Source organism: Hemiscyllium ocellatum, chromosome 26, assembly GCF_020745735.1.
Source record: "Hemiscyllium ocellatum isolate sHemOce1 chromosome 26, sHemOce1.pat.X.cur, whole genome shotgun sequence".
Lineage (NCBI taxonomy): Eukaryota > Metazoa > Chordata > Chondrichthyes > Orectolobiformes > Hemiscylliidae > Hemiscyllium > Hemiscyllium ocellatum.
Window position 1 is genome coordinate 12000154 of NC_083426.1, and position 27076 is coordinate 12027229.

The window sequence follows — 27076 nt, forward strand, 5'->3', positions numbered from 1 at the left end:
TCAGCAACTCCTGCCATTATTTTGCTGAGAATTGAGGCAACGCAGCTAAGGTGGCAACTGGTCAGATTGGATTTACCTTTTACGTGCACATGACAGAGTTGGGCAATTTCCCAACTTGTCCAGAGATCCCCGTATTGCAGCTGTACTGAAATAACTTGGTCAAAATGCAACTAGTGTGTTGCAGCACAAGTCTACAGTTTTTTTTCTGGCCAGGTTGTATGTCAGGGCTCAGAGGCTTTGCAGTGATTTTGAATTGGTGAAGACTGGCACCTGAAATGCTGGTGATGAAGGAGGCAGCAGACTGATCATTCACTTGGTACTTCTGGTTGAAGGTGGAAATAAGAATTTCAGCCAGGTCTTTTAAACTGATCTGCTGGCTTTGCCCACTGAGGATGGGAATACTTATGGAGTTTCGTGTATTGTTTAATTATCTACTACCATTCACCACTATGTGGGGTGTACTGTACAGCTTAGATCAGATTCATTAACTATGAGATCACTTAGCATAATCTATAGCATGCTGTTTTTGCTGTTTGACACAAAAGTACTATGTTGTCGTTTTCCCAAGTTGACAGCTTACTTTTAGTTAAGCTTATTTCTGCTCTGGCATGCCTTCTGGCACTCTATTAAACTGGAGTTGACCGCCCAAACATGATGGCAAGAGTGGATCATTAGGTTACTGATTGTGACAAAGGCAATCCTGTTACTGCTGGTTGCCCACATCACCTCATAGATGCCCAGTTTTGGGTTGCTAGATTTGTTCTGTGTTCCATTTAGCCCAATAGTAATGCACCACATATTGGATCATATCCTCAATGTACATGACACAACTTCAGTTTCACAAAGACTTCTACCAGAATCATTATGGCTGGACAACTGCAGCAGGTGCACTGGCAAGAATGAAGCCAAGTAGATTTTTCTTTTCTATTGGTTCATTTGTAACATAATTAGGGCATAGCAACTATGTCCTTTAAGGCTCAATCATATAGGTGCTATCGAGTCATATTGTTGATGAAATTGAAGTCCTTCATCCAAGATACATTTTGTCCCCTGCCATCTTCAGTGTTTCCTTTAAGTGGGATTCAACATGTAGGACTGAGTCACCAGCCAAGATGGAGGTAATGGGGAACAGTAGGTTACAATCAGAAGGTTTTCTTATTCTCTAATGCCATGACATTTTGCAGGATCTGGTCTTCCACTGTGGCAACACCTTCAGTGGTCTTCTTGCCAAGGTGGCAGTATATAGCCAGGTGATGGTGGTGTGTGGCACATTGTAACAAAATATTGAAAGTATGACTATTTCAGGCTGTTGGCTAATCTGTGGGACAGTTCTTCATTTTAGCATGGAGAATTTTGGAAGGTTGATAGGGCTGAGTTTTCATGGTAATTTCCAGTGCCTAGTCGATGACAGTTGACTTATCCAATTTCATTTCTTTCCATTCTTTAGGCTTTGTAGTGGTTTGATACAACCAAATGGCTCGCTTGGCTGTTTCAACCATACTGCTGTGGGTCGATTCATATTTAGATGAAAACAGATAGAAATGACAGGTGTCCTTCCTTCAAAGGACATTACTGAAGCGGTTTGTTTTTATTTAAAAAAATAATAGACTATGATTACATGCGCACCATGAGGTTGTTTTTTTCTCTCCAGATTTTTGTGAAATTTCAATTCAACATGTGCCATAGTGGAGCTTGATCTTATGACCCAGAATATTAGCTTGGGATTCTAGATTACTTGTCAAGTGACATTATATCACTGACTTCCCTCCTGATGCTCATTGTTTTCACCAATACTTCTTTTAAACTTTTTCTTTAACAAACAAAAATACTGCAGATGTTGGGGAATCTGAAACAGACAAAACATTGAACAGAAAACACACAGATTTGAATCCAATATCACCTCTCTCTCCACTGGTGCCTCTAGACCTGCTGGGTTTTCCCCAGTACTTCATTTTTATTTACTTTTTCTTAAATGCTACCTTTCTGCCCTTTAATATGTTTTTAATAAATTCAGCTTATTTCCTTCTGTATCAAATCAAGATTGTTTTTTCTGTCAACTCATTGCCTTAATTAGTTAAGACGGACCATTGTGCATTCATGTATGGAGTCAGATGACCACTTCAACAACATACACAACAAATACATGCGACTGATTAATCTCATTTGCTTAAGTTATGTCATAACAATTTATGGTCATTTTACATAGATTAAAGTTTTTCAAAACTGACATTTAATCCAAAAATGATCACAATTTTCCATAACTTGTGTTGCTGGCAATGATGTTTATTTATATTATGAAATGATTCATTACAAATAGTACATACTTGGGTGAAACAGAATTACTACTTACTTGAAATACAAATCTTTGAAGGTGAAGTGTGTCTCCACTATGCCTGTAGTTTTCACTCTGGTCCTCAAAACATCTTGTTGAGTTGGGATGTATCCTTGTAAGGAAATTCTATCCAAATCATTCAAATAACTAAAGAAAATGATTTAGAATTGACAAATTTAGTGAAAATATACTATTAAATCTAACCCAATTAATTTTCCAAGAGATAGGCCAATGGTCACTACTTTTAATCACTACATGCAATAATTTAAGTATTGTTGATTGAAGAGTAACTGATAGAATCTAATGAGAATGGGTTAGATGAGCTAGAGCTCAAGCTCCAATTTCACACTGACTTGTCAGAGCAAATCAATGTGTTAGTTTTTGTGAAAATTACATAAATTACTTAAGGTACACACTTCTTTGATTAGAGATCTGACACCTCAAGATGCTGCATAAATGCAAATTATCCATCTGGTACCATTATGCTACTATTGTGCACCTCTAGGCTATTCAACTTTTAGAAAGTAATTTTACATTTCGGTCATAAAACAATTTTATGCACAATATCTTGTGAGCTTTACCCTAGTTTTTTGGTGTAGTGACAGTTTCTAATATTTGAGCACCAGTGCACTTCTACACAAAAGTAGGTGCATGCTATTAATTTTCCATTTTGGGGAGAATGCTCAGTTGTTTGGTACAGTCAATGTAAAAAGGCAGGCTGGGGGTGGGGTTACAGGAGAAACAGTGTCAGTCAACATCTAGTTTGGATAACATTTTATGCAGTTAATGACAATGATAGTCTGATAAGTTAATGATAATCTGGTAAGCAATCACCATGTTGATCAGGAAAAGAAAACAAAATGCATGATGCCATACCATCTTTGTCAAAGTATCATCAATCCATGAAAACAAAAGACTCACAATGACAGCGTTTTACGTAAAGCTATTTTTGATAAAAATAGATCTGTCCGAGCTGTGTATGTTCTACTTCTACATCAGTAAATAAACATCAGACTTTTATAATTAAAATTATGATCATGTCCACCTCTCTGGCTGACTATCTTCCTTTAGGGTTGAAGATGATCAATAAAGGTTAAGTACTTGGCACAAATAAAATTCACCTGCCAGATCATCTCTGCTAATTTTATTGGTGCTATCTATATGAAGACACAATTATTAAATTGTCTTTGTTACAAGCTATAATAATGTCTTGTTCAATGTTATAAGTGTCATTAGGGGGAACAACAAAGTATTCCCCATCAACACTTATAGATCCTTGGTATTCCTAATCTCTATCTTATGATTTTAAAATCCTGATTTTCCAAACCAAGATCCTTCCTCACAAACATCCTTATGTCAGCTTTTATCAGGGTGATACCCCTTATTTGCCTTTTTGACTTTCTTTTAGACATGTTACGTAACCATAGACTATTTATTTCAAAACCTAGCGAACATGTCTCTGTGAAGGCAATTAGATATAAACCATGTAACTATTTGTGCATTAGTTCATTCATTGTTTTGAGGAAACTTTTTGCATTTAGATATGGTGAATTTACTTTTGTTGTTTACTACCATTTGTTGCATGGACCTTAGTCAGGTACACTATGACCATGAAACTTTCTGGCCTAAACAGGTGTTTGTTATTTGCATTAATAAAATAACTTTGGCACTAAAAAAAACAATACTTACTATGATGCAGAGTCATTCAGCTGATATTCTCTGGATCTACCAAAACAAGCCTGAACACCACCATCTTGCCACAATCGTTTGATAACTCCTGCAAGCTCTGTTGTCATGATCCCTTCCTCTGTAGTTCCTGCGAGGACAAACAACTGGCGGGCATCATCCTACATACAAACAGAGTACTTTAAAGGTCAGAAACTACCTTAAACAGGATGGTACTGTGCATTTAAACAAGTGAAGAGGCTTTACTTTGCACAATTAACACAAATGTTTCATATCACAACTGCCTAGAAAAATATTGTTTCTAAATTGAAAAGAAGAATAGCTGCAAGTCAAGAATTAAAAAATAGATTTGAAATTAAAAGTTTAGCAACAGAAACTACTATAAATATAATCCAATACAGCACTGCTCCAATATTTTAATCTGTCTGTTAATTCCATTACTTTTAACCTTCATTCATTTTCATATACAACTTCAAAATTTAAATCTGATCAAATCTTCAAAAAGGAAAAAAAAGTCTTTAATTTTGCTATGACCACAACCACAAAATTAATTTTGTTCTCAAAAGTCAGTGATACCCACATTAGGCAGTAGAACATTTCTAGCAATTATAAGTACAAGAACAATGTAGATTAAATGGGGCCTCATTCTCCCCCGTACCCTCAACACAGACATTTTTTAAAAACCTTGTCATTTTTAAAAAAATGTCTGAAGAGAAATCTCAAATCATAACGCAAACTTAAAATTAAACAAATTAATTGGTCTTTAAAATGATGGCCAATCAGAAAATAGATTTTCCAACTCAACTCTGAACTGCTAATGAATAGAAATACATATTATCTGCTGTTTCCTAAGTTAAGAGTCTCTTCTACTCAACCCTCTTCTGTAAGATTTCAGCTCAACCGTAACCAAAGGATTGCATCTGTATATTTAAATATCAATGATGTGTACTCACTGCTCTTGTTGGGTCTCCAAAATCAACCTTCAAACGTCCCATGGCCCTGATTATAGCAATGATAGACTGAATTGTATTGCTATAAACCACTGCTTTATACTGTTTGCACTCCTCCTCAGAGTACCCATCCTCATGAATGATTCTACAAGGATAAATGCAAAAAAAAGCTGATCTGCAGAACGCAAATTTTAAATAAACGCAAGTTTAGGACTAAAGACAACTCACTTAATGTGAAACCATGAACCACCACCATATAAAAATTGTTAAATGAGAAACTCAAAAGGAAATATACTGTTAAACTTTTCTTTTTTTAAAAAAATGATTCGCTCATCATAATTGAAGGTTCTTTAAAGTTTATCAGAAGCAAAAAAGAGCTTTCAACATCAAGAACTATTTCTAGTGAGTAATGTGGAAACATGGTTACTTTCCACAATGAGCAGCTATCTTGAATCTCCTCACTCAATAATGTCGGCTCCAACAATATCAGCAAATAGTTCCACCAAACAAAGCACTGAATTGACTTCCTTGACAACTCAGTCGTGACAGGTATAAACATGCACTGTAATGGTGAGAGTAAGTGAAATTCTATTGGATCTTTCATGCAAAACCAATAATATCTGCATTTCATAAAGGATTTCATCTGTAGCTAGAAATTATGAAGTAGCTGGTCTCTGAAAAGGTCCTAATCCCAATCAAAGTAACCTCCCTCTCTCAAGGAGTAGCTTTTTGATTAAAGTTGAAGAGGTTGACATTGTCATTCAATAGTTAGACCCAAAGTCTCTTTCAAGTACCAAACTAGGTTTTTAAATATCAAACTTGTTGTAAATGCTGTCCCCTAAAGTTGCAACAGGAAGATGCACTTTGCTCAATCAAATCTAGTTATTCATCAATGCCTTTTAAACCAAGAGAAATGGCCAAGATGTTTGTCTAGAAATCTAATTACACACACAAAAGCAGGCAAAACCAGTTAACAGGATCAGAAACAAAAGATTTTATGGATTATTGTGTATCTTTGTTGATAGTAACTACACTGGTCATCAAATCTGAAAGTCTTCTTGAAGCATGGAGGTGTAATTTTTTTCAGCTTATCAACAGTGATAAGTAAAAGCTAATTTCAAATTTTGTTAAGGGTCACCTTGTATTGATGTCTGATGACATCTGCGAGGCCAAAGGGCAATACATGGACACTGATTGTAGTGTTACATACCCTTTATACACAATGAGCAACTTACAATTACAACGATTAAAAATTGATTAGTAGCATGAAACGTTACAAATAATAAACAGATGTTACTGTATTCTGTTAAGTTTACGCATTAAGACTAACGCATCTGTTCACATTGTGTAACTATATTCAATACCACTCTCTTCCAGTTTGAGATATGAAAAATGTAGAGAGAACACAAAGCTTCCTAATAACATGAAGGAAAGCATTAGGCATAACTGACTGAAGTTACTACAGTTCTACTTAATCTAAATATACACAGTACTATTCATTTTGGTATTTCAAAGATCTACACTGAAGTGTGCACTTCATTTTAAAACTTTGAAACATAAAATTCAATAAATTATCAAAGATGTATAAACTGTTTCAGACTCACTTCATTTGTTTTACAATTGTACTTTTCCCAGATTCTCCTGCACCTGCAAAAGAAAAATATAACTGTCACATCTAATCACCTTCACATAACTTTACATTGCAACAAACATACTTAATAGTCACAACTAAACATACAACCCTGACTATTGTGCAACATTAACCACAAATGTGAAAACGGTTTCCAAATACTGTATTCCTACTCGTTCTATGAACATGCTGGGGATATATCAAAAGCAGAAACAGTGGAAGCAATTAACAGTTTAAAAAATTAAATATCAATAAAACATCAGTGGTGTACTCAGCATGTAAATTCAAGAAACAATATCTTATTTAAATACAAAGAATTTGACATGTATTTGAATGTTGGTTGACCAAAGAAAGACATGTAACTGTCAATGAAAAGTCATACTTTCCCTCAAAGTTGTTGTAGTCTGTGATACATTGTATAATGTCGTAACTAATATAGAAAGCAGAATAAAGGGCACCAGTTAGTTCTTACAGGCTTGTGCTTTGGGAAGTGTTTCAGCTAACAGGACATTTGGGATGCTTGGACAAGACAAGTACACCTCAACTACAATGAAGGACATAAATGAGTAGCATAAGTATCAAACTGGAAGTGTCATTTAAATTAAATCATACAATATCAAATAAGATAAAGAAAGCTAAATCATGATTGAAAAGGAAGGCTGGATAAAGAGCAGCGAATGACATATCAAAAGCGCCAATTATAATATAAAGGAATGCACTCAACACTTCAGTTAGCTTACAGCGACAGACAAATGTAGTAACTTGGCCATAACTGAGGAGTTATAAGTAGCTCAAAGACTGGTGTGAGAGAAAAGAGCACAAATTCAGGGGACCTTGGCACAAGTACTGGGAATGGAGGAAGCTGTTCTGATGGGATAGACTTCACTTGAATCATGCTGGGACCAGAGTCCTGACAAACAGCAAAGGGCTTTAAACTAAATAGTGGGGGAACAAATTTAGTTGCATGGAAAATAATGAAAAAGGTGGGGAGGACCAGCAGAGGTTTTTAAAAGTAGAACAAGTAATAAGACAGATTATGGAAAGAGTTCAGCGATATACAAATTAATTGCTTATTTTGGTTCACATCTGCATTTTTTTAGAATTTTCTGGTTTTATCCCAGGCTACAAGAGGTCCCAAGACATTATTTGATTTTAAAAAAAAGAGTTCATTCTAGTGACCTGCATAACAATTATCCCTCCTTCAACATCCCTTAAAAATATTATCAGGATATTTTTGTACTGTTTGTGGAACTTTGCTTTGTCATGCAAATAGAGCAGCAAAATTTATAATACAGTCAGTAAACATCTAAAGTATTGCTTTGGCTTTAGGAACGGCTGATTGATTGCCTTTCCCTTAAAATATACAACCTTGACCAAACATTGGCCAATACTTCAATATCTCTTTTCACAGTTGGCTGTCAAATTTTGTTTGATAATGCTCAGAAGTATGTTGGGACATGTTACTGCTACAAAAGCACTACATTGTTGTACTTTCTTGAGGTATAGTCAGAACCAACAATTACTAGTCAATGCTGCATCATTTACATTACCAGTTTGTTACACATTTTAGCTATTGTTAATTGCAAAATGACATCTAATAGGCAGAATATCTAGGCTGTTCAGGTATAGTTGGCAAAACTGGAAAACAATCACAGCCTTACCAGTCCTACGGAGGCTGTAATCTGCTCTATTACTATGTCAAATCTCAAAGTCTATAACTACATTCTGTGTACTGTAACTTTCACCATCGAAACTTGGGGCTGTAAACATTAATTTTCAGAACTCACTGACCAGCCCATGTATGTATTTATTTTTGTTGTTATACTCCAGGCATAGAATTTATGTTCCTATGGGCAGTTTCTGAAGATTAATGCATGAAATAACAATCGTCACCAACCTACTTCCACAGCTCCCAATGCTGCCTGTTAACAAATTGCAATGCTGTTTTTCAAAATCGAAACAGAATTGGATCCAAAACAAAGATTTGTCTCATAGTTTTCATAATAAACAATTACCTTGTTTGGTTCATTCCCAACAGATTATGTTACCATATTTTAGGCTATTTCCATATAGGAGACCTAAATGTCAATCTTCCAAAAGTTCTTTTCATTAGCCTTGAATCTAGGTAGATTTCAAAATTCTTTCCATGATGATAATCTTATTTATCTGGTTAATGAAATTGCAACTGCACCATAAATCCATGGTAAGCAACATGAGATCTCATTTCGAGTATAGACAAAAACAAACTTATTTCACTACGTTAATAGAATCTGGCCCAGGCAGAGTGGGAGCAGTACTTGCAGGAAAATCTACAGGGCACTGGGAGTCATTCAAAAACTACACATTCCTGTAGAGATGATGGGGAGGAAGTGGAGAAAAAAGCTTATGAGCAACACCAAAGACTAAAAACAGCAATAGCCACGGAATAGAAGAAAGAATACAGGGGGTTACTTTTAAAAAAAAAGTTAGCAGAGTAATGAAGGGTTATGAATAAAGGAACATTGGTGGTAAAATAAAGAATAATCTTAAGGACTCTAACAAGTATGTCAGAGGCAAGATGATAACCAGGGACAGTATAGTCTATTAGTTCCATGTGTGTGAAACTGGAAAACACAAGTGAGCTTTTAAGTGATTATCATGTGCCTGAATTCACTATTAACAAGAATTATTTAGGTATTAAATCAGGGAGGGCAACTGTGATAAAGCAGAACAAATCAACATTGAAGGGACGACTCATTAGTGAGCTTAAAATTGGATAAATCCTCAGTCTCAGATGAGGATGTATCCTGGGCTGTTGCGAGAGGGTAACATCAGAAATTACAGAGGCCTAGACCGTCATTTAAAATCCACTCTGAACACTGGAGACGTGTTAAGGATTGGAAGAGTTATGTGGTATAGTATTCAAGGATAACAGAGACAAAGAAGGGAACTATAGGTCAGCAAGTCTAATATCAGTGGTAAGGAATTTTCTTGAAAGACTTGAGGGACAGAATTTATCGTCACTTGAAGAGACAAGGAAAATCAGCATGGTTTTGTCAGAGGAGATCACGCTTAAATTTCATTGAATTTTCATTAGGTGGTGACTTAGTATGTGGTTGAAGGTACTGCAGTTGACAGACTTCAAGATTTTTGACAAGGAGTCACAGGGGAGGGTGGACAAGGTAAAATACCATTTGATCCAGGGTTATTTTGTAAATTGGATCCAAAATTGGCTTAGTAAGGGTGCTGGTTGAAAGTTGCTTGTGTTACTAGAAACTGGTGTACAGTGGCAAACCACAGGATTTGGTACTGGGTCCCTTGCTGTTTGCAGCATACGTTAATAATTTGAACACAAATATAGGGGGGACAGCTGTTCCTTGGATGCTGCCTGAACTGCTGTGCTCTTCCAGCACCACTAATCCAGAATCTGGTTTCCAGCATCTGCAGTCATTGTTTATACTACAAATATAGAGGACTTGATTGGTAAGTTTGCAGGTGACAAAAAAAAGTTGTCATATGGCAAATAGCAAGGAGGAAAGCTGTAGAATACAGGAAATTAGAGAAAATCTGGTCAGATAGGCAGAACGATGGCAGATGGACCTTAATTCTGAAAGTATGAAATAATGCATTTGGTAAGACTAATGCATTTGGTAAGCAATAACAAAAGCATTGAGGATTAGGAGACCCTCAGTTTTCACATACCTAGATTCTTGAAGGCAACAGTACATTTGGATGGGATGTTCGTGGTGGCATACTAGATACTTATCTTTTACTAGGAGAAAGTGAGGACTGCAGATGCTGAAGATCAAAGCTGAAAATGTGTTGCTGGAAAAGCGCAGCAGGTCAGGCAGCATCCAAGGAGCAGGAGAATCGATGTTTTGGGCATGAGCCCTTCTATTTTCTGAACACATTTTCAGTACTTATCTTTTACTAGTCTAGGCAATTTAAAATTTGTATAGTTATAATGGAGCTGTAAAGGCCACACTGAATTCTGGATTCAATTCTAGTCACACTATTGGAAGGACATGATTGCACTGGAGATTTCCATAAAGGTTGCCCAGACAGCATTTCACTTATGAAGAGACACTAGATTGGTGAGGGTTTACGTTACAATAGAGATGTCTGAGAGAGGGCCTGATTGAGGTCAACAAAATTATCAAGGGCATAGATAGGGTTTTTGGGAATAAACTTTTTCCTTTTAGTGGAAGGGTCATTAGCAGGGATATAGATTTAAGCTAACGTGAAGGTGGTCTCGAGGAATTAATGAGAACTTTTTATTACCATACATGTTGTGGATATTTAGAACTCAACTGCCTGAAAGAGTGGTAGAGGCAGGAACCATTACAAAATGTCAGAAGTTGTTAAAATGTATACTTCAAATCCCATAGCATACAAAACTGTGGGATGAGTGCTGGAAAATGAAGGGAAAGCAGATTCAACATTTTGGGTCCAGCGACCCTTCTTCACTTAATTGACTCTGCTTTCTCCCTGCAGATGATACCAGACCTGAGCTTCTCCAGCAATTTCTACTTATTTTTTAGATTTCCATCATCCATGGTTCTTTATTTTTTGCCATAAAATAGAATGAGAGTAGATAGGTGCGCGTTGACTGGTGGACAGGAATGGCTGGAGGACAGTTGCAGTACTCTGTTATAAGTTAAATAATTTATTTGTTCCAAGGGTTAGAAGCTGGTCAAGTTAGTCATACTGCATCCAAGAGATTTAGTAAATCTCAAAACTTTGTCAGACAAATGCTAGCTGTGAACACAGTAAACTTCTTTCTTTTGAGCCGTTGCCGCCACCACCATCATCTTCATTCAGGCCAAATCACTTTGATATCTCCCACAGATGAAGTCACAACGAACAAGTAAAGCACAACTCCTTGTTTTCAAGAGTATTAAGATTTATCAAAAAATGTTAACAGTTATTTTGCAACTGTCTGAAGCTACTTTTACATTGCAGTAAGACCTGATTTAGTAGTGCTGACTCCTGATACTTTAGTCTTGCAAAGCTAGCTGTAACATGAACGTAAATTTTAAATGACAACAGGAAAAAAATTTAATTGAGTATTAGCAGATTATACTAAATTATTTCAGACTATAGCTGGCAGAATGAGACAGAAATCAGGAGTTAATATTACTGTCACAGATACTATCACATGTCAGAAGGGAGTTTTAGTTACCAGCAGTGATACCACATAACAAAAATGTATTTCAGTGTCCAAAGTTGGAAAGTTAAACCAGTAATATAGAAAGTAATCATTGGGAGGCTGCCCCATGTCATACAATTTTGGAGCTTTAATCCCACAAAAACTGGAGGGAAGGCTAGAAAGATGACTTCAGAATTTAAAATTCATGCACTGCAATAACATAATAAGCTTCCAATTATTTGATCAGCTGATACGGAGGTAGTCACTCTCTCTAAGATACCTACCAATAGCAATTAGAAAGTAACAATTACATGTGAATCCTTTGCTAAGATGTTTCCCAGCCTGGAAGCTTTAGCGCAGATGAGCAACATTTTCACAGCTGTGATGTGGTCTCTCCAACTGACTTGTGATGAAACACATCCAATTAGTCCTAATAGCACCCATTTTTATCTATTCACTCACGGAACATGGAGTCACTATCCATCCATTGCACTTCAAAAAGTATGCCTCTTGTACTATTGCAGATTGTGAAGGTACCCCAAAAGTCGCTCGTTAGGGAGTGAACTGCATGATTGGAATGATTACTGGAGTAATTCAAACATGGAAATGAAAGTTTTTAGCTAAACTGCTTATTTAGCAGTTTTCTCTCCTCGCAGTTGCTACCAGACCTGCATTTTTGTTTTATTTCAGATTTTCAGCATTTGTAGTATTTTGCTTGTGTATACTTACTTCTTAGAAGTACTGATTCAGTGGATTATGTAGGTATATGATCTTTTCTCTGAACTGGTTTGCTTACTGCTATGTTTCTCAAAACTTTCAGTTTTCTTTGCAGGAAATCAGCAGTTACGTGGTTAAATGTACATTTCACAAATAACTTTAGTATTTATGACTTGGATTCTAATCATGATACTGCCAAACACTATCCTGGCTGAGGCAAGCTAATTCAACATAGACATAGAATAAAATTCACTGACTGGATATACTGCCGAATGAAATTAGTTTTGCCTCTTGAGCTTATCATCAGACAACTAATCACAATAATATGCAACATATTAGGGGAATCAAACTTGACATTTATAGTAAACATCTACACAATCAACTCTCATACAGAGACAAAAACATTCCCATCATCAATCAGCAAACCATATTAAAAAGCAACTAGGTAAAAATACAGGTAAGTGTAATTTTCACTAAACATGTTTGATACATTTTTATAAAAGCCTATTCTCCTATTATCTGGTAAAATACATCCTTAAGTATTTCATTTTGCATTTAGGGCTGCCCAAACTGAACTTTTATATTGTTGCTTCAAGACCAGCCCATATTATAGCTCACTGGAATGGTGTTGTGTAACTAGAGAACCAAAAGTGCTGGCCTCAAAAGTGGGTGGTTACATAGATGTAAGCACTTTCACAATGCGTCACATATTTAAGTTTTTTTTTCATTGAATATGGAGCAGAGACACATTGATGTGTCAGTCAAAAATCAGACAGCTTAAAAAGAATTAATTTCCACCTGTTTATGTCGGGCAAGGGGACATGAAAAATAAATGTATACTTTGTTTCTATCGGGAAATTTATTCCTCAGCATACGAACTTACCTGTGTGATTGATCATTGCACTTTCTGACAGTCGAAAGGAGAACAATCTAAACATGTTGCAACCGAATGGAAGCCTTGCATATACAGTGGCTTAAAATGGTTGTAAACTGTGAAACAGGTTGTAACATATTTTTACATAGCAAAAAGCTAGTGTTTCAATGATCTAAAAAGTAGGATCAGTAAGCTGATGCTGTTTTCAACATACCAATAACAAAAAAGTGAACAAAGAATGCAAAATGAAGATGATTAAGCAGAGACGATGTTATAAATAGACTCTGCTGTCCAATGTAACAGTCTCTGCAATTTAATCTTTCAGCAAGGCCATTTCAGTAACGAAATTTAGTCACAAAAAGCATTGGTGCGACACTCAGCATTCTATCCTAGACCTTCATAATCAGTACTTAACCTGAAAGAAAGATAAAACCTACATAATTAATTTCCTTTGCCAATTCAAATTAGTAAGACAAGCTAGGTATCAGAATACAGTAGTAGCACTAGAATTCTCAGGCATTAATGACACCTTTGGCAAAGTTTAGTTTTATTCAAAAGGTCAACATGTTACAAAAGATTAAATCAACAGAAGCTAGTTATTTTAATCAAGAATTTAAATATTGTTGGAGAGAGAGAGTTGCTGCCAACCTTGTGTATCCTGGGAAGCACAGAACTTCCAACTGCTTTTTCTATGGTAATGTCCTAGCCAGAATCAATTTACCAAACACAGTTGATAAAATGTGGCACTGGAAAAAGCACAGCAGATCAAGCAAGAGAGCAGGAGGAGAAAGAGAGTTGATGTTTTGGGCTTAATCCTTCATTAGCAATCTTTCTTCATGTAGAATATTGTGATAATTTGAAATTTGATGAAAAGTATCAGTAATGTCTCTCTCTTTCAGCAAAATTCAAAAGCTTCAAGTAACCAGTGTATCCTTAGTGATAAACCAGTCAGACTCCTACAACATTTCTAAACAGAGGGGACTAATAACAAATATATTTACATCGTGACACCTTGAAAATCAGAAAATGACAGTGCAGGTGGTGACTATTTGGCTATCATGTCTGAGCAAACCTCACTTTCTGACTCTTGGTCTGTAGCCCTCTTGATCACATCTTTCCAAGTGCATTTCGAAACATTTTTTCAATGCTCCCATGTTTTCAGGCAGTGAGCTCCAGACATCTGTTAACTTCTGGGTGAAAATATTACTTAACTCCCTCTCTCCCCACCCTGCTCCGTTTGATCCTTCTGATAATGAATTTAAATTCTTCTGTCAATTAATTTAGATCTGTCTCCTAGTTACTAAGCAAAATATGTCCTTTCTTTTCACTCCATGCATGTCCAAAGTATTATATGCCTCAAATTAATTTTCCCTTCTGACTCTTCTGCTCCGAGGGACCAGCTCATCCAAGCTTTTCTGTGCCACTTCTAGATAAATGCTCATAAATATCCTCCTGTATCCTCTCCAGTATGATCATATCCCTCCAGTATGATCATATCCCTCCAGTAATGCAGTGAGCAGAGCTGCAATAGTCAAGCTTTAGCCTAAGTTGTGTTTTAGACCGTTCGACTGTAGCGTCCCCACTCTATGAATCATAGACTCCTTATACTGCGGAAACAGGCCCTCTGGCCTCAAATCTACACCGATCTTCTGAAGAGCAGCCCACAGAGATGGATTCCCATACCCTATTATCCTATATTTACCCGTGACTAATGCACCTAATCTACACATCCCTGAACACTGTGGGCAGGTTAGCATGGCCAATTCACCTAGCCTGCACAATTTTGGATTGTTTGAGGAAACCGGAGCACCCAGAGGAAATCTATGCAGACACAATGACAGCGAGCAAACTCCACACAGACAGTTGCTAGAGGTTGGAATGCCACAGCTAATAAAGTGTTTTCTTATCTTCTTGAACTAAAGCTTCTTCTTGAACTAAAGCTAATATGAATCTGTGATTTGGAGATGCCAGTGTTGGACTGGCGTATACAAAGTTAAAAATCATAACACCAGGTGATAGTCCAACAGGTTTAATTGGAATGAATCTGTGGATACACTGATTCCTCTGCTCCTCTACAATTCCCCTTATTGTGCCATTTACTTCTTGTGTATTGCCTTGTCTTGGTTTACTTCTCCAAATACAGACCAAATGGATTTAAATTTGCAACTTTCTTCCAGATGTGTGCAGCCAAGTGATATCCTCCTGGAGTGTGTAATTCTTTGTCCCTCTCACTATTAAACGCATGGGCAATTTTTATATCTGCGACTACCATTACAAGCATTAAGACTACATAGATGCACATAAGGATCCAAAATGTCAGACCCCATGCTGAGTCCTAAGTGCATTGCATTCATTCAAATCCACATAGTCCAACCGTTGTCTGCAATTCTACAATACATAATAGGACCCATTACATGAAAAACATATGGGTAGATAGGAGAAATAAACATCTGCTCAGCCAAACCTAAAGATGATAAATAACTTGAGGCAGGCATAGCCCAATCATGAAGAGAGTCTGTAGTAAGAGCTACTGAGAACTATAGGTGGTGAAGAGTCAGCGTTGATAGAGCGGAGCTGGAAAAAGTACAGCAGGTCAAGCAGCGGAGTAGAAGGGAACTCTACGTTTTGGGTTGGAACCTTTCATCTGGAAAGGGCAGGAGTATGAAAAATAAATAGAGGGAGGGGTGGGACTGGGGGAAAAGATGGGTGGGATGGCGAAAGGTGGATGCCAGTAGGAGGTCCTGTGATTGGTTAGTAGGAAGGGTTGGTGTGGATAGGTGGGAAGGAAGAGAGACAGGTAAAGGGAGTGGGATGGAGAGGGAGGGCTGGGCCTGGGGTGACATGGGGTTTCGCAAGATTTGTAAGCTGGTGTATTCTCAACTAAGGGTTTATGGTTGTAAGGTCCTGAGGCGGAAGAGGAAGTATTCTTCCTCCGGTCTCTAGTCAAAACATAAATTGCTCTCTTTTTCATGCTAGCAGATCTGCATATTTCCAAAGTATTTTAGAACTTGTGTCTTTGCTATAACATATCTTCTTTACTGCACAGGTACCACTTGCACATGCAATTATGTACAATTAGCTTTTGAGCAAATCTTGCAACAAAATTACTCAAACAGTTGCAAACTTGACCTCATGAGTTTAACACACATTGCCTAGATGGTAGTGGACCCCATGTCACACAATGGTAACGTTGACATTGTATACTAAGGAGTGCTTAGCTGAGATCAAATCTACTGTACTTGCATTTGGAACAGCGGAGTGCATTAGGTGAAAAATTATCCACATCCACATACTGACATGAGATCATCATCCACAACCAGTGACACTCACCTAGAACAAATATTAATTTGAAAGATTCTTGCTACAAATAGATGGCCATTTCAAATCTTGAAGTCACGGACTGATGTCTTGAAGGCTACTGAGGTATTTTAACTTTTGCATTTGAGTACCCCATAAGATAACAACAAATTTGAAAATAAAACATTTACGTAGAATCCTTATTGGTCAAGAAGAGTGGCATTTCTCTGTTAAAGGATAGTTACATTTTAACTTCCCCTGCTTCTACCACAGCAACAGTTTTTTTTACTTTCACCATTTCAGTGGGTCCTCAGCAGTGAGAAAATATCCCAAGACAATGTTTCACTCCCACCCACTAACAGTGATGTCATTTCAACTAATTTGGGTGGGAATCAATTCTGTGATATTCAACTGAGGCCAAGAACAAAAATCTTCTAGGTTTGTCATCTGGATGACAACTGTATTGCCTCCTTACCCCTCAAATGATGCATATCAAAATCAAAAATTAAGAGCTATCTATAAATGGCTCTAGAAACAGAAATGGTTAGGCAATTTTTATTTTAGTCACAAAGCATCATAATTAGGATTGGTTCAAACATGTCACAAAAAAAAACCAACGCTAGTTACTGCTTCCAGCTTTTAAAATAGCTCTGTTACTCCAACTCCTAATTTAAAATTTTCTCAGCAAGACATCCACTTAAGTCAGTGCCCTGACCCATGAATTTCCTTGTTACTGAAACTTACTCATTTTATCCGGTTTTTAAAATTTCATCTATACTTCTAATGTTAACTGACAAAGACTGCCAAGTTGGTGTAGGTAACAGTGGCATCTATAATTTGCAGCTGGACCTGGCCTCATAAATATTCTTGAAGGAGGGCTCATGCCCGAAATGTAGATTCTCCTGCTCCTTGGATGCTGCCTGACCTGCTGCGCTTTTCCAGCAACACATTTTCAGCTCTGATCTCCAGCATCTGCAGTCCTCACTTTCTCCTCATAAAGAGCATAACTGAAGTAAACCATCAGGCTCATCTAGCTATTCTGCCATTCAGTAAAATCATGGCTGAGTTTTTTTTATGGACACAGCTCCAGTCCCCTTCACTCACTGTAACCCTTAATTCCTTTGCTGTTGAAAAATCTATCTTTGCCTTAAAACATTCAATGAGGTAGCCTCAACTGCTTCACTAAGCATGGCATTCCACAGATTCACAACCCTTTACGTGAAGTTCTTCCTAACTCAGCCTCAAAATAAGGGGGCGCCGGATTTTGGACCATACCTCCAGTTCTAGTTTCATCCAATAGTGGAAACAACGTCTCTGCTTCTATTTTAATCGATTTCCTTGATAATATGCTTCTGTAACATCTCCTCTCACTCTTCTAAATTCCAAGGAGTATAGCCCCAGTCTACTCAATCTTTCCTCATTAGCCAACCTTCTTAATTCTGGAATCAATGCAGTGAACTTCTCTCTGCACCCCCTCCAGTGCCAGTTCATCCATTCTCAAGTAATACGACCAAAACTGAATCCTGTGCGCCAGGTGTACAACACCAACACCCTATACAACTGCAGCATAACCTCCTTATTTTTAAACTCCATCCTCTAGCAATGAAGGACAAAATTCTATTTGTCTCAGTATGGTGGGATGGAAGCTTATGTATTCAGTGGGCTAACAAGGGTTAAGTTAAATCTTAGAATTCTTGCTCGTAATACCTAAACAAACACACCAACATCCACCCAAATGCCTTTGAAACATATTCCAGCCACAGCATTGCCTCACCACATTTTATAGTCTTTGCCAGGTCACATCCCTGAAATCACAAGTCTGCAACATATTGGCACTTCCCCAATCAGCAACCATTAAAACTTCCTCACCAGCCAATCTCCCACACCAGGGTGGAAGCACCATCCCAAGAGAGCGGGTGACCTGACCACAGATAGTGCATGAGTAAAGTCAGCCATCCCCAACCATACATCAGGGTTGGTGAATGATCTCAACCCCATCTCAGTGGGTAAGGGATAAATAATCCCACTCCCTGCAGACCCTCGCCTCAGGGAGGTGGGCAAAACCCCCTGCAGACCCTCGCCTCAGGGAGGTGGGCAAAACCCCCTGCAGACCCTCGCCTCAGGGGGGGTGGGCAAAACCCCCTGCAGACCCTCGCCTCAGGGGGGGTGGGCAAAACCCCCTGCAAACCCTCGCCTCAGGGGGGGTGGGCAAAACCCCCTGCAAACCCTCGCCTCAGGGGGGGTGGGCAAAACCCCCTGCAAACCCTCGCCTCAGGGGGGGTGGGCAAAACCCCCTGCAAACCCTCGCCTCAGGGGGGGTGGGCAAAACCCCCTGCAAACCCTCGCCTCAGGGGGGGTGGGCAAAACCCCCTGCAAACCCTCGCCTCAGGGGGGGTGGGCAAAACCCCCTGCAGACCCTCGCCTCAGGGGGGGTGGGCAAAACCCCCTGCAGACCCTCGCCTCAGGGGGGGTGGGCAAAACCCCCTGCAGACCCTCGCCTCAGGAGGGTGGGCAAAACGCCTTGCAAACCCTCGCCGCTACGGGTTCACATCCAAATCAAACCTCAAAGCCCAAAGACAAACCATATATACCTTGCCCTTCTTCCAAAAACTCCAATCCTTTCTTCTGCCAGGGTTGGCTGTTAGGCTGAGGTTTAAAGAGTCAAAGCCAGCCCCTGGTGACCCCAGTGAAACCTACAACTATACAATTGTTAAAAATCGCTTTGCTGTTGCCGTTCTTTGACAATGATTGATTACCCAGCAGCAGAAGTTTGACCTCCCGGGATGACTTCTCGCCGTCTTCCTTCAGGTTGCGGTCGATCATTTTGCTCCTGGCCATCGCCGCCTTGTCCTCGGCGCTCATGGTGCAGCCCATCCCGGCAGCCGGACAGGGGACCCGGAATCCGGGGCCGAAAGGAGGGAAGAAAGAGGAGGAGGAGGAGGCTTTAGGAAAATCCCCTCAACACCGGGGAAGGAAGGAGGGGGGAAAGGCCGCGAAAAAAAAAGCACAAACTCCCTTCGCAGACGGTGAGGGAATTTATCTATTTCTTTTCTTCTTTCACAAAGGTTAATTCTTTCACAGAGACGGAAAGAAATATGCGCGTAAATCGCTCCGAAAAGGGAGAGGATCAATTGAAAGTAAAGTTTTAACCGGGGACCGTTAACAATTCAAAAGCCGCGAACGCTCGAGGGCGGCCGGCGCGAGCCGCGACGGTTAGACTGAGAAACCGGAAACCCGCCCAACCGGAAACCGTCGCCGCACCAAGCACGGCGGGAGTTGTAGTTCGCCTGCCGGTACACCTGGGCACAAGCCACAGGGAGACCGCCGCCACGTAAGGCATCATGGGAGTTGTAGTTCAGTTGCTGACACTCCGAGGTCCAAGCAGTGGGAGGGTAGAGATGTGGTTGGTTGTATTAGAACAACAACTCGTGCCTTTCTTTAGTTCCTATTCTTCCTGCTGCTCAAGGAGGATACTCGAACGAAAGGAGAACAAAGGGAGTCTTGCAAAGCCTCCCTGAAGGCTTCCCTCAAGAAATGTCTAGCTATCACCATTGTTAACAGCTCACCTGAGAATGCAACTTTTTAAAAAAAGGGTTTTGTGATTTACACATGAAAGTGAAACTATCAAAGTATTCTAACAGATGAAAGGCTTGACAGACAATCAATTTTTCAATGCATAATTTCAGTTACATCACACTGTAAATCTTTACTATAAATTCTGTGTTAGGATTGAGCCCTCCACTATCACCTGATGAAGGAGCTTTGCTCCAAAAGCTAGTGTGCTTCCAATTAAACCTGTTGGACTATAACTTTATATATATATTTAACTCAAGAAATGCAACATTTATTTCAGACGAAACTGACCTGGAGGGATGTCCTGTGTGGAGGTGTACAATGTTTGAGAACACCTGTTATCAAAAGGATGCGCAGAAAAGGAACTGGAGAAGGGATTACTCACCTTCTAAGGCCTGGCACCCATTTTCACCTACCTACCAAATGTATGGTTGGAAAAGTGACTTTAGCATCAGTCTCATCATCACAGAAGGATCAACAGAACTCATGACCAGTGATATGGAATTTTGAAGGTCGAAAATCGTATTCAATAGTGAGTGATTGCCAACAGTGAGGTATGAGAGAATTTAAAGTTCTCCTACCCCCACAAAAAGTCATCTGAGGGCGAACATTTTATGTCCATCTCTCTATATATAGTTAAAAATCATGCAACACCAGGCTATAGTCCAACAGGTTTATTTGGAAGCACTAGCTTTTGGAGCTCTGCTGCTTCATTAGGTGGACAACCAGCTGATGAAGGAGTAGTGCTTCCAAATAAGCCTGTTGGACTATAACCTGGTGTTGTATGATTTTTAACTTTGTACACCCTCAGTCCAACACCAGCATCTCCAAATCATCTTTCTATAGAGACATATTACCCCGTTCCCTTCTATATTTGTTTGAGGAGGTGTAGAACTTTGTTCAAAAGAAAGAAATGTTGCTGAAGTGTTGCTTCTTACACTTAGCGGGACGATTGTAAGAAAGCCAAACTTCAAATGACCCAACAGTTTGGACTATGCATTTCTGCTTTTATCCTGATGCAAGTTGGAAAACTTTGTCATTCACCAAGATTTTGTTTGTTCCTGGGATGTGAGGGTCAGGGACAAGGCAATTCACTGCCCATTTCCCTGGAACAAGTGGTGTTGAATCACCAATTCTAATATTGCTTTATGATGGACATAATTTAATATATCAGTTTACATACTGTTATGAAGATGCTTCTTTATTTCACATTAAAGGCTGTTGGACTTTGTTGTTCATTGGATATCTAATTTATTTTTTAATAGTCACATAAACGTACTCGGGACTTATTTTTAAAGGCACTTCATGAAAGAGCCTCCAATCAGGTATAAACTTAAAAACTTGATTGGTAACCATGGAGAAAGTCACAAATAACATTCAACCCTAACCTTAGCCAATATCAAACCATAAGCAGTTTTCCAACATGAGCGAATTTTCATTTCTTTTGTTCAATTTTTCATGTGATCTGGATGTCACCGACAAGGCCAGCATTTGTTGTCCATCCCTGATATCCCTTGAACTGTGTGGCTTTCTAGGTCAGTTCAGGGGGCAGTTAAGCATTAACTATATTGCTGCGAGTTTGGAGTCACCTGTAAGAATGGCAGATTTCCTTCTCTAAACGGTGTTAATGAACCCGATGGGATTTTATGACAATTAATGGTAGCAACTAACTTTCAATTCCAGAATCAATTGCATTTATATTCCACTAGTTTGGGAAACTTTCTGGTTGTAATGTTTATTTCCACATTGGTCAGCAAATGAAAACCAACAAAAAACACATCTTTTAGCAAACTTCTCCAAACTCCATTTTAGTCACACTTCAATATTATTTTAAGAAGTTTGAAAAAAGGCACTTTTGAAACCCAAATCACCACAGATCATAGTATTACCGCTACATTGACTTGCATATTTAACAATTTGAATATATAAAATATCATAAAATGAGAGGCTTGCATTTATGTAACATCTTTCATGTAACCAGGATGTCTTCAAATGTTTTATTGTCACTTAAGCACTTTCGAAGTTTTGTCACTGTTGTAATGCCAGACACACAGCGATCAATTTCTTAATCAGTCAGAAGTAGGTTAGGGTGCAGATGCTGAGCTGTAGCAATTAAAACAAATTGCAATTTACATATTTTCCTAATGGAATCTCTATGTAATGTGAAAAATAAAATGTAACTACTATGTGCATATTTTGTATGCATCATGTGACTTTTTATCATATTGTGTGTCAACAGTTTCCATTCTAAACTTTTAAGTATGCATTTATCATGGGAAGTGCGTATGTATTGTTTCACTCTGATTGTGACATCTGACTGCCACGTTCCAATAATTCTTTCAAATTGCTTTCGACAAAAGCTTTCACATTTCTATGCCTACTATGTGTCAAGCATTCAACTTTCAAAATTCCTCCATCAAGAGGTCAATCAAAATTTTAAATAAGCTTTCCCAATATAACGCAGAAACTTAGCAAATGAATAATCCTTTATGCTTTTCAATGTCAGTTAAAAGTTCCATGTGAACACTCAGGCTGCATTAGTGATTCTCATTGCAGAAATGTGGATGTTGGTGGGGGTGGTGGTGCAGTAGCAGTGTGGAGGTGGGAACTGGGTGCTGGATGGGGGCATGGGCAAGATGTGGCAGAGGCTTCAAAGTGTTTAACAAGACTTCCCCAGGTGAGTAATGACACCCTGTTTCACCTTGGAGACAGCTCACACTGTCATCAGTGTCTCCTGGAATCTATCCAGCCAGAACTCTAAGGAAAAAAATATAACTTTACAACTGTCATCTGTTGACCAAAGCTGATTGCAGTAAGGCCAGACAGACAATTACATCCAGTAAACTCTTGCTTATGTAAAAACAAACAATTGGAGATGCTAGAAATCTGAAATAAAACCAGAGTGTTGGAGAAACTCAGCTTGGCAGCATCCGTGGATAGAGAAAAGCAAAGTTAACATTTTTAAAATATAGAATCCCTACAGCCATTCAGCCCAACAAGTCCAAACCAACCCTCTGAAGAGTATCCCACCCAGACCCATTCCCCTACCCTTTCCCTGCATTTACCATGGCTAATGCACCTAACCTATACGTCTCTGAACACTATGGGCAATTTAACATGGCCAATCCAGCTAATTTTCATACCTTTAGATTATGGGAGGAAGCCAAAGCACCTGGCAGAAACCCATGCAGACGCAGAGAGAATGTACAAACTCCAGACAGACAGTTGTCAGAGGATAAAATTGAACCCAGTCCCATTGAGGCAGCAGTACAAACCACTGAGTCAGGAATGACTTTTCTATAGAACTCATGAAATGTAACATGATAAAAGTGAATATTACTGTTTAAGTCAAGAAATTCTACCTGCTTAGTTCTTTATCATTCACACATAAACAGATAACAATTCACCGACTGGCAAATGCATCCTTTATGAATTTAAGGCTTCTGTTTCAAACAAAGCTGCAGGGGTTAAAGAAAGGGAACCCTTGAACCTCTTTTCACTTGATCGCAATGTTTTTTTCTTATTCATTCACAGAATGTGGGCATTGCTAGCCAGACCAGCACTTGCTGCCCATCCCTAATTGCATACATTGCTGTTGGTCTGGAGTTACATGTAGGCCAAACCAGGTAAGGATGGCAGTTTTCCCTCTCTAAAGGACATTAACGAATGAGGTGGGTTTTTACAATGATCAGCAATAGATTCATGGTCATCATTGGACTTTTAATTCCAGACTTTTATTGAGTCCACAATTCTGGAACATTACCGGGGTCTCAGGAGTAACAATTCAGTAATAATACTACTAGGCTATTCCCTTCCTCCCCAATGTATTACTGCATTTTCAACTGCTGAACAGCCAGCAGATGTTCAGTTATATTGGAATTATGAATCATCTAATAAAGACACCACTGTGAGAATTAGGCATTCTATCACAATTCACAAGACAAGAAAAAATATACATATTGATATGCATTGAGCTGTGATTAGTCAGTCTTGTCTTTTTTTTACTGCGGGTCTTGTGTTGCTTCTATAGAACCCCATTGCTAATGTGTAGCTAGAACTGCCATTGGCAAACAATCTGTCTTTTGTCATGGTGGGCAATTATAAGCAACCACTTCAACTCCCTGCTTGTTCAGTCTGTGCCACTTTAGGTTTGAGCAGTTCAGACACATATTGTTGTGGCTGCAACATAATCAAGTCTAATTACTAAATGAGATAAATTAGCTCAGCTGTGAAGAAATTATCTCGGTAGTATTATAAATTTTCATCTTTGCTGCCTTGACCATAATCTTGGAAGAGTTTCTTGACCTCAAATAACCCCAGCCAACAGAGGGGGTGGTGGTGTTTTTGGAGTTTCTGGGTGTGGAGAGTGATTGACAGCTTCTTCTCAGGCATACTTCACATCTCACCTTCACCTGGTCCACCTCTGACTTCTCCATTCCCTCTTTAACATTGTTATTTTCAAAGTTTGTGCGAAGATTTGTAGCTCGGGTGCTTGTTGTAGTGGTTCTGTTCGCCGAGCTGGAAGTTTTTGTTGCAAACGTTTCGTCCCCTGGCTAGGAGACATCATCAGTGCTGTGGAGCCTCCTGCGAAGCGCTTCTTTGATGTTTCTTCTGGCATTTATAGTGGTCTGTCCTTGCCGCTTCCGGGTGTCAGTTTCAGCTGTCCGCTGTAGTGATTGGTATATTGAGTCCAGGTCGATGTGTCTGTTGATGGAATTTGTGGATGAATGCCATGCCTCTAGGAATTCCCTGGCTGTTCTCTGTCTGGCTTGCCCTATGATAGTGGTGTTTTCCCAGTCGAATTCATGTTGCTTGTTGTCTGAGTGTGTGGCTACTAGGGATAGCTGGTCGTGTCGTTTCGTGGCTAGTTAGTGTTCATGTATGCGGATTGTTAGCTGTCTTCCTGTTTGTCCTATATAGTGTTTTGTGCAGTCCTTGCATGGTATTTTATAAACTACATTAGTTTTGCTCATGTTGGGTATTGGCTCCTTTGTTCTAGTAAGTTGTTGTCTGAGCGTGGCTGTTGGTTTGTGTGCCGTTATGAGTCCTAGGGGTCGCAGTAGTCTGGCTGTCAGTTCTGAAACGCTCCTGATGTATGGTAGTGTGGCTAGTCCTTTTGGTTGTGGCATGTCCTCGTTCCGTGGTCTATCTCTTAGGCATCTGTTGATAAAGTTGCGTGGGTATCCGTTTTTGGTGAATACCTTGTATAGGTGTTCCTCTTCCTCTTTTTGCAGTTCTGGTGTGCTGCAGTGTGTTGTAGCTCTTTTGAATAGTGTCCTGATACAGCTTCGTTTGTGTGTGTTGGGGTGGTTACTTTCATAGTTTAGGACTTGGTCTGTGTGTGTTGTTTTTCTGTGTACCCTTGTGGTGAATTCTCCGTTCGGTTACTTCCTCTTGGTTACTTCTTCGAAAAACTCAATCAAATCACCGAGACATGTTTCACCAAGCACAAAGCCATTGTGACTATCCATAATCAATCCTTGCCTTCTCTGTATTAAACTCCACCTGCCACTTCTCAGCCCATTGGCCCATCTGGTCCAGATCCTGTTGTAATCTGAGGTAACCCTCTTCACTGCCCACTACACCTCCAATTTTGGTGTCATCTGCTAACTTTATAACAGTACTGCTTAAGCTTGCATCCAAATCATTTATGTAAATGACAAAAAGTAGAGGACCCAGTACCGAATCTTGTGGTACCCCACTGGTCACAGGTCTGCAGTCTGAAAAACAACCCTCCACCACCACCATATGTCTTCTACCTTTGAGCCAGTTCTGTATCCAAATGGCTGGTTCTCCCTGTATTCCATGAGATCTAACCTTGCTAATCAGTCTCCCAAGGGGAACCTTGTCAAATGCCTTACTGAAGTCCATTTGGATCACATCTACTGCTCTGCTCTTATGAATCCTCTTTGTTACTTCTTCAAAAAATTCAATCAAGATTGTGAGACAAGATTTCCCACGCACAAAGCCATATTGACTATCCCTAATCAGTCCTTGCCTTTCCAAATACATGTACATCCTGTCCCTCAAGATTGCCTCCAACAACTTGCCCACCACTGAGGTCAGGCTAATCGATCTATAGTTCCCTGGCTTGTCCTTACCATCCTTCTTAAACATTGGCACCACATTTGCCAACCTCCAGTCTTCCAGCACCTCACCTGTGACTATCAATGATACAAATATCTCAGCAAGAGGCCCAGCAATTACTTCTCTAGCTTCCCACAGAGTTCTCAGATACACCTGATCAGGTCCTGGGCATTTATCCCCCTTAACCGTTTCAAGACATCCAGTACTTCTTCATTTGTAATCTGGACAATTTGCAAGATGTCACCATCTATTTCCCTACAGTTGATATCTTCCATATCCTTTTCCACATTAAATACTGATGCAAAATATTCATTTAGTATCTCCCCCATATTCTGTGGCTCCACACAAAGGCCGCCTTGCTGATCTTTGAGGGGTCCTATTCTCTCCTTAGTTACCCTTTTGTCCTTAATATATTTGCAAAAACTCTTTGGATTCTCCTTAATTTGCCAAAGCTATCTCATGTCCCCTTTGTGCCCTCCTGATTTCCCTCTTAAATATACTCCTACTTTCTTTATACTCTTCTAAGGATTCACTTGATCTATCCTGTCTATACATGACAATATGCTTCCTTCTTTTTCTTAACCAAACCCTCAATTTCTTTAATCACTCAGCATTCCCTAAACCTACCAACCTTCCCTTTCACCCTGACAGGAATATACTTTCTCTGGATTCTTGTTATCTCATTTCTGAAGGCTTCCCATTTTCCAGCTGTCCCTTTACCTGCGAACATCTGCCTCCAATTAGCTTTCGAAAGTTCTTGCCTAATACCGTCAAAATTGGCCTTTCTCCAATTTAGAACTTC

The 27076-nt window shown here is 39.2% G+C and overlaps 1 protein-coding gene across 1 annotated transcript in view; it reads right to left on the reverse strand.

Annotated features, from left to right (window-relative positions):
• The window catches only part of LOC132828337 (guanine nucleotide-binding protein G(i) subunit alpha-3), a 33024-nt gene extending 13177 nt beyond the window's left edge, over nt 1-19847 (reverse strand). The window contains exons 1-5 of the mRNA XM_060845356.1: nt 19371-19847; nt 6573-6615; nt 4972-5113; nt 4022-4179; nt 2351-2479 (exon numbers count right to left, since the gene is read on the reverse strand). Coding sequence (XP_060701339.1) covers nt 2351-2479; nt 4022-4179; nt 4972-5113; nt 6573-6615; nt 19371-19488 — 590 coding nt within the window. The 5' untranslated portion in view covers nt 19489-19847. The remainder of the gene's footprint in view (nt 1-2350; nt 2480-4021; nt 4180-4971; nt 5114-6572; nt 6616-19370) is intronic.
• Between the last annotated feature and the right edge of the window lie 7229 nt (nt 19848-27076).